Raw genomic sequence first — 7,668 nt, forward strand, 5'->3', positions numbered from 1 at the left:
GGAAAAAAAAAAAAAAAAAAAAATGACCATCCCAAAATACATCTGTTTCAACAAATGATTTCATATCAGGAATCTTGCAAAACGAATTGATAAACGTAAAAATTATAATAGATGCTTAAAAAGACACATCAAGTTAAGTAAAAGTGTGGTTGCCTGCATCCCTCTCCAGTTGAGCATTCCTAATTTTGCAGGCTCGTGGGAGTTGGTGTGACGTAACAAGTACCTCTACCAGTGCCACGTAGACACACCTATGCTGGTACTGCATGAAAGCACCCAGTACGCTCTGTAAAGTGGTTGACATTAGGAAGGGCATCAAGCCATAGAAACCATGCCAAAACAGACAAGGAGCCTGGCCAGCACCTATCAAACTGTCCAGCCCAAGCCAGCATGGAAAACAGACGTTATATGAGGCTGATGGTGTGTAGTTTGGCTCTGTATTAAAAAGAAGCACTACTGATACCGTCTTCCTACTAAAACACTGCTAAAGTACCCAGTTAGGAGTAAGCCTCTATATCTAGCATTTGTTGTCCCACAAGGTCTTTGACAAGATTCTATTTTCAATTATATAATTATTTAGAGAAATCACAGATAGATGAACGACTTATGAGGTCCAGCATGCAGGTAATAGTCCGTCAGGGCTAAGTCTTCAATCTCTTCCTATTTGTGATAGTATTACAGGTGATAATAGAGTTCAAGACAAGCTGTGTATGGGAGCTCCTGTAATTAATAACCTAGTTCTCATAGCCATATCTGTAGAATATTTAGAGATGAAATACTAGACCAGGAAGCAAAATCTAGAGTCAAGTGGCCTTAAAATATACTTAGTGAAGACTCAAGTTTTAGTAAGGAATAAAGGACTCAAGACACTGTTACCATCAAGAAAAGGCTGTGCTTGATATGCAGGAAAAGAGTGGACAGAAATTCTATATGTTGTACACAGTGTAAAATGTGGACACACATGAGTTGTGATGGGGGTGCATTGGCAAGCTAACAGAGAAGGTAGACTTTGTATGAGGTAGATGCACAAGAATGTTTAGAAGTAAGAATATGTATGGAATAAAGTCCATCCAATGCTCAGATGAATCACTAAAAATAACTGACAGCTCTGGTTACCTTGCTGACCTAATTAACTATGGAGATAGGTGTATCAAAAGCATAGTGGACAGAGCAAGCTAAAGAAGCTATTACCTCTGCTGACTAAAAAGAGTTTCTTAAAGTGAATGGCAGATTGCATGATGCTTGTGTATGAACATGTTGCAAGGTAGTGAGATGTGAGCCTAGAAGGTAGGGGATTTGTAAAGACTGGAAAAAAATGAAGCAAGCATGCTCCACTGGATGTGAGATGTTAGTGTGCATGAATGATGGAGTACAAATGAACTGAGAGAATGCTGTGCTGGTATGGCCATATGATGGATATGGAGGATGACAGTTGTTTGCTGAAAGTGGATAGAACCTGTTAAGGAAGAATACCAAGGAAGACCTGGGATAAAGTGGTAAAGAGCTCACAAAGGAAATGACAAAGGACAATGATAATTGGTGACATACAGTGCTGGAAAATATCCATGCATGACGGACATAATACATGTTATATAGTGATAATAGTGGAGGTAGGGATATATAATACATTTACTGTTTTACCCATTCGTGCCTATCAAGTTTCCATCTGCTGCACACCTCGTTCCCAACTATTGGATACACTTGCATTTCTCTAATACTTACCCGCTTTCCAACTCACTGGGTCTTGTCGCCAGTGTAATGAGGAAGATCATCATGACACAGTGAATTTGATATGATAAAACTAAACTCTTCTACCCCTACCTCCACCTGCATCACTACCTGTAGCTTTCCACTACTGCTAGCCATCATTCATTATTGACAGCCATCACTCTCACACACTTGCTTATCATCACTCATCTCCATGACACTCACCACCAAACATGAAACTACCATTAATGCCTCTCTCCTACTGCTCTCTGCCATTTCTTCTATTTCTCTCTCCTCTACCACCCTGTCACCCAAATAATCTACACTCTTACTTCTTTTACCCTCTCACCCTAATTCAACTTCTGTCATTGCCTTTTCTTTTATTCACCTTCGTGGTAACATGGCCATGAGCTAATCGAGACACTCTTTAGCCTTGCAGAGTACAAGGCTACATCTCTAGTGATAGTACCGAATTGTACTCAGCACATTCGGTAAAGTGTAACCAAGCAGATGCAATGTAGGACCAAGAGAACTATTTAGACTTGTCATGGGTATGACAAGCTCTCTAACGCTAGTGACACAGTAAAATGCATCCAGTAAAGTGGTTTATGACTGAGAGGAAACAATGTTATGATCAAGAAAACTTTTCAGCTTTGCCAAGGACATGACAACCTTTCTCATGTTGGAGCTTGTCATATCCTTGACAAGACTAAAAGTCCTCTTGTTCCTACATTGTCTCTGTTTGAAAGCCAATATTAAATGCACTCAATACACTTTGTAATGTGGTTGATGTTAATAAGGGCATCCAGCTGTAGAAACCATGCCGCAATAGAACACAAGTGAAATGTGATCAGCATGATCCATCTAGGAGATCAGTAACTCTGAATAAGTGACTTGGACCATTAGGACCTGCTTAATATCTACTAGCATTGAAAGTAGATGCAAAATGATGATAATGATATATAGCATATTTAATGTATAATATACAACATATAAGTATATAGTGTATCTAGTTACTTTTATCGTCGTTGTTTAGTTCCAGATCATTCCTGATTCAGCAGACCTATGATCAAAGTTGTTCCAGTCATGACCATCTCACCTATTATTCAGTGCTCCTAGTACTACATTACCTAATGTTTACTTCTTTTAGTAAGATGGTAGTTTGTTATTTCTAGCAAACCAAATGATCAGAGAGACTACCTAGATGGCTAAAACGAAAAAAATAGTTTATCACAGAGATGGTTATACTAATTTCCATAGTGGTGTCAATTTGAAAAGTGTTAAACAATCATCTCCAATAATGTTTGAAACATATTTTATCACAGTAACCTGAGCAAACTTTTTTTTTGTTTTTATTATATCTCCCCTGTCCAATGCAGACCACCACTACTTTCCATCAATCCTAATGATTGTATTTAATTATTACTTTGTAACAAAGTTTAGTTGTAAGTGGATATTACCAAAAACGAAGTAATCGAATTGGTTTATTAAATATACCTCAATGATATCATTGTGTTCGAATTTTTTCAAAACTTTGATGGAAGATAATGATCCAATTGCACCCAAAGCTTCACCTGCAGAGGTAAAAGAAATAGACAAAATATGAAGCTAAGATTATAAGATAATATAGATATCTATCATGTCAAGATGATAATAACAAACAAATAAAAGACTGAGTAAAGAGCATAATTATTGGGAAGCAGCTATGAAGAACTTGTTGCTTTCTTTACACACCACAACCATCGTTCTTCTCATACAACATACTCAACCACCTAAAAATTAAATACCACTGTTTTGTCCTGTATGTTTGCTTCATTCTTTCTTCTCTTGAGTCTCCTCTACTTTGCTATCTCAAGAAGCAAGGATATCTAAACGTTGTATGAATAATTACTAAAACATAAAAATGGGGAAACTTTTCAGTTTAAACTTTTAAATTTTACCTTGTAGCAAAATGATACAGATCTCAAGTTGAGTATGCAGCTCAATACTTTCTCATATACTATGTAGGTAAGCCATGGGCTATACAAAATAAAAATCAGTTTCACAAACAATGGAATACAATAGAAATACATTCACACAAACACACACAGAGTTACATAATGACACAATTTTGTTTTCTATGAACAACAGTTAGTAGGATAAAATATATTCAAAATACTGAACACATATAAAGAGAAACACATTCATGCACACACACACAGAGTGATACATAGCCATATATTGCCTTTCAAATATTGGAGGTTATAATAATCAGAAGCATAAAAGACATTTAATTATAGCCACTTATAAAGAGAAAATACAGTTGTACACTCTTTAGTACATGCCAACACCTTTCAGATATTGGTAGTTATATATATAGTTCATATGAAACACTGAAATAACAGTTACATACGTAAAGAAAGACATACATGCACACATCTTTGTATCAGTCTATGAGTATGTGATAAGGTGAGTGGATTGCTATTTGACCTTCACCAACTCCAGCTGTGATATCTGCAATGATAGCTAGTACTAAAAGTATCCTAAAATGATTCATCAAAATACCAGATTAGATTACTAAGTTATCAGTGGTATCTCAATCGACAAAACTTGTTCCAATGCAGGCAAATGAATTCACCTGACAGCAATACCAGGTCCACCTGGTTATTGAAGGTTCAAGTATTGGTCTCCTTGGTTGATACTAAAAATCATCAATCATGTGTTCAGTGGAAACATTCAATGCAGGTCAGACATCCTACCACATGGCTGAGTAGATATGGTTTTTGAAGAACAGGGCACAAACCAAAGACTGAGATCAAAAGCAGGATACATTATTCTATATTGCCTTGGTTTTACCAAGCTGTCGGAAGCAAACAAGCCAGCTGTAATTGCAATTTAAAGGGTTAGCTATATCATACACAGTGTCACACTGATTCTGACTAAGGATTATGTTAACCCTTTAGTATCCAGATTATTCTGTTGAATGTAATGCTTATTTAATCAAATTGCTTTGAATTTATCACCTATTATCTTGTAGCTTTGATATTTTGATGATGTGATCGTTATATTTTAAGAATGACATAGGATAAGTGTGAGAGGCTGGATCTGGTCAGTTTAAGCATAAAACAAGTAAATTATTTGGGCCTGATATGGTCAATTCTAAAAGGTGCAAGATGTATGAGAACTATTCACTACAATACACTATAATACAATGAGCAGATATGTGCATATATATATAATCATCATCATCATTTAGCAAATGCTTTCCATGCTGGCATGGGTTAAATGGTAAGCTGGAGAGCTACACTAAGTTCCAGTCTGATTTGGGATGGTTTCTATGGTTGGATGCCCTTCCTAATGCCATCATCTTTAACGTTCATGTTCCATGCTGGTGCACACATGTGTGTGTGTGTGTGTCTATCATCATCATTATTGTCATCTATGCTGATGAGGGTTAGATGGTTTTGTAGGATCCAAAAGGTTGGAAGACCATGTGCTCCACCAATGTCTCGGTCTCTATAGCTGGATGCCCTTCCTAGCACCTACCACTTTATGATGTACCTGATGCATTTTTCCATGGCAGTAACATTATAGAAGTTGTCTTGCTGTCGGCAGGACTAAAGAGCCCTCTCAAGCCCTGTGTTGGCTCTGCTTGAATTGATTACCAAACACTTAGAGAGTGTGCCGAGTTCATTTTTGTGGCACCAACTGCAGTGGCGTTTGCCTTATAACCCACAAAGCAAAAAGAGACAATCCTCACCTGTTCTGGATGGACTAGGTTTATTGTTTTGAGAGAACTGCAGTAGAGAGAATAACAAAGGGATCAGTGTTGGAGTGAGAGTAATAGAGGAGACCGAGGGAAGAGATGGGGAAGAGTAATGTTAGTAATTAGTGTGGAAGAGAGGGGAAGGATACAACAATAATGATGATGGAATTGGTTGGTCCACTTGCCATGCCTGCACGGGTTGGACTCTTCGTCAGGGTCTAAGACAATTCTTGACATTACATAAGTTTAGTGTAGAGAGAAAAGATGATAGAGAAGGCTGAGTAGGAGGAAATGCAGTGCTCGGCCACATTATAAGTGGGTGGATAAGATGTGTGTGACTGAAAGATAAGAGTGGTGATAGAAGGGAAAGGGAAAAGTAGTTGGAGAATTATTGAGAGTCAGAGAATGATCCAACATCATATATGGGTAGGTAGAATGAATGGTGCAGGGTGATGAGCCAGAGTATATATTTAACTCTTTAGTTTCAGATTATTCTATCAAATGTGATGCTTGTTTATTCCCATTGTTTTGAATTACTCATGCATTATCTCATAGCTGTGAGATTTCTGTGATGTGACTCTTTACTTTGGGAATAATATTGTGGGGTAGGTTTAAGAAGCTAGATATGGCTGGTTTGAACGTTAAAGGGTTAAAGTAACATGTCCAAGAGAACATGGTGACAGAAGAATCTGGCAAAGTAGGTAAAAGTTGCAAGAGTGTAATCCTTTCCCAGCCAAGCACTCCTATGTCGTCTTCAGAAAATACACATACAAGATACGGACATGTTCATTCCTTGTCAGTAATCATCCAAAAAGCCTTACAATTTCACATCTTTAACGATAATATTGTTCAGTTTTGGAAGTGTTAGTAGGAAAAAGCTGCTGGGAATAGTGAGTGAATGTTGAGGACAGTGATGAAAACAAACAACACAGGTAGTGGTATGAATATAAATATACATAAAGAAAATAAAATATACAATATACAAAAACAAAATAAAATATACAATATACAAAAAAAAAACAAAATAAAATACACAATATACAAACAAAATAAAGGCAGTACAGTTCTGAAACAAAGAGAGGACGTGTGTATAAGTAATGCAAGGAAAATGTCCTAAAGAACTGGAAATGGAAAGTAGAGACAGAAAGATAGAACAAAAGTTGAAAGACACAAATGGTGAAAAAAACAAACACTCAGTTGGAAATAGAGCCTGAGAAAAGCATGACTGGATGGTCAATAGCTAAGCAAAGAAAGGAAGAGGGTAGAGACAGGAGAATGGTCACAGGTCACATGGTAGTAGGAGGAGAGAGAAGAAAGTGGTGGAAGACAGAGAGACAGAAAGCAACAGAGGTAAGTTCGTGAGGAAGAGAGAAGGGAGAGGAGAAAAGAGAAACAAAGAGACATCACACAAATATTACTGCTATGTATATCATCATCATTTAACATCCGTTTTCCATGTTGACATGGGTTGGTTTAACATGGGGCTGGCCAGTCTGGGAGCTACCCAGACTCCAGCTGCCTGCTGAGGCATGGTTTTTGCAGCTAGATGCCCTTCCTAATGTCAACTACTTTACAGAATGTGTTGGGTGCTTTTTACATGCCATCAGCATGGGTGCATTTACATAGCACCAGCACAAGTGCATTTTATGTGGCATCAGCACCTGTAAAAGACAAGCCTGTCTGTATGGATGACAGTGATTTTATTTAGCTTGATGCATCTTCTCAAGAACACCAAACCACCACAACTCCTGGTCCCTCCTCAGTGAGGCCTAGCATCTGAAGATCCTTTCTCACCACTTCATCCCACATCTTCCTGGGTCTACCCCCTTCCACAAGTTCCCTCCACAATTAGAAATCAGTACTTCTCTATGCAGCTCTCCTCATCCATACACATCACATGACCAAACCAGTGCAGTCTTCTCTCTTGCACATATCTGATGCCTCTTATATCATTTACACTGTCATGTGTGAACACTGACATTACCCATCCAGCTGAGCATGCTAGCTTCATTTCTTTCAAGCCTTCACAAGTCCTCTGTAGTAAAAGCCCATGTTTCACTGCCATGTAGCATAACTGTACGTACACAGGCATCATACAATCTGCCTTTCACTCTTGAGAGAGAGGCCCTTAGTTACCAACAAAGGTAGAAGCTCTCTGAAGATTGCCCAACCTATTCTTATTCCAGCATCTGAAATTTACTCAGCGCACACATATATAT

General features: G+C 37.9%; 1 protein-coding gene across 1 annotated transcript in view; it reads right to left on the minus strand.

Moving 5' to 3' along the window:
- Positions 1–7,668, minus strand: part of LOC106882333 (deoxyhypusine hydroxylase) — a 23,324-nt gene that overhangs the window by 2,469 nt on the left and 13,187 nt on the right. Inside the window, exon 2 of the mRNA XM_014932977.2 lies at positions 3,202–3,278. Coding sequence (XP_014788463.2) covers positions 3,202–3,278 — 77 coding nt within the window. The remainder of the gene's footprint in view (positions 1–3,201; positions 3,279–7,668) is intronic.

The sequence above is a fragment of the Octopus bimaculoides genome, chromosome 8 (genome assembly GCF_001194135.2).
Source record: "Octopus bimaculoides isolate UCB-OBI-ISO-001 chromosome 8, ASM119413v2, whole genome shotgun sequence".
Taxonomy (NCBI): domain Eukaryota; kingdom Metazoa; phylum Mollusca; class Cephalopoda; order Octopoda; family Octopodidae; genus Octopus; species Octopus bimaculoides.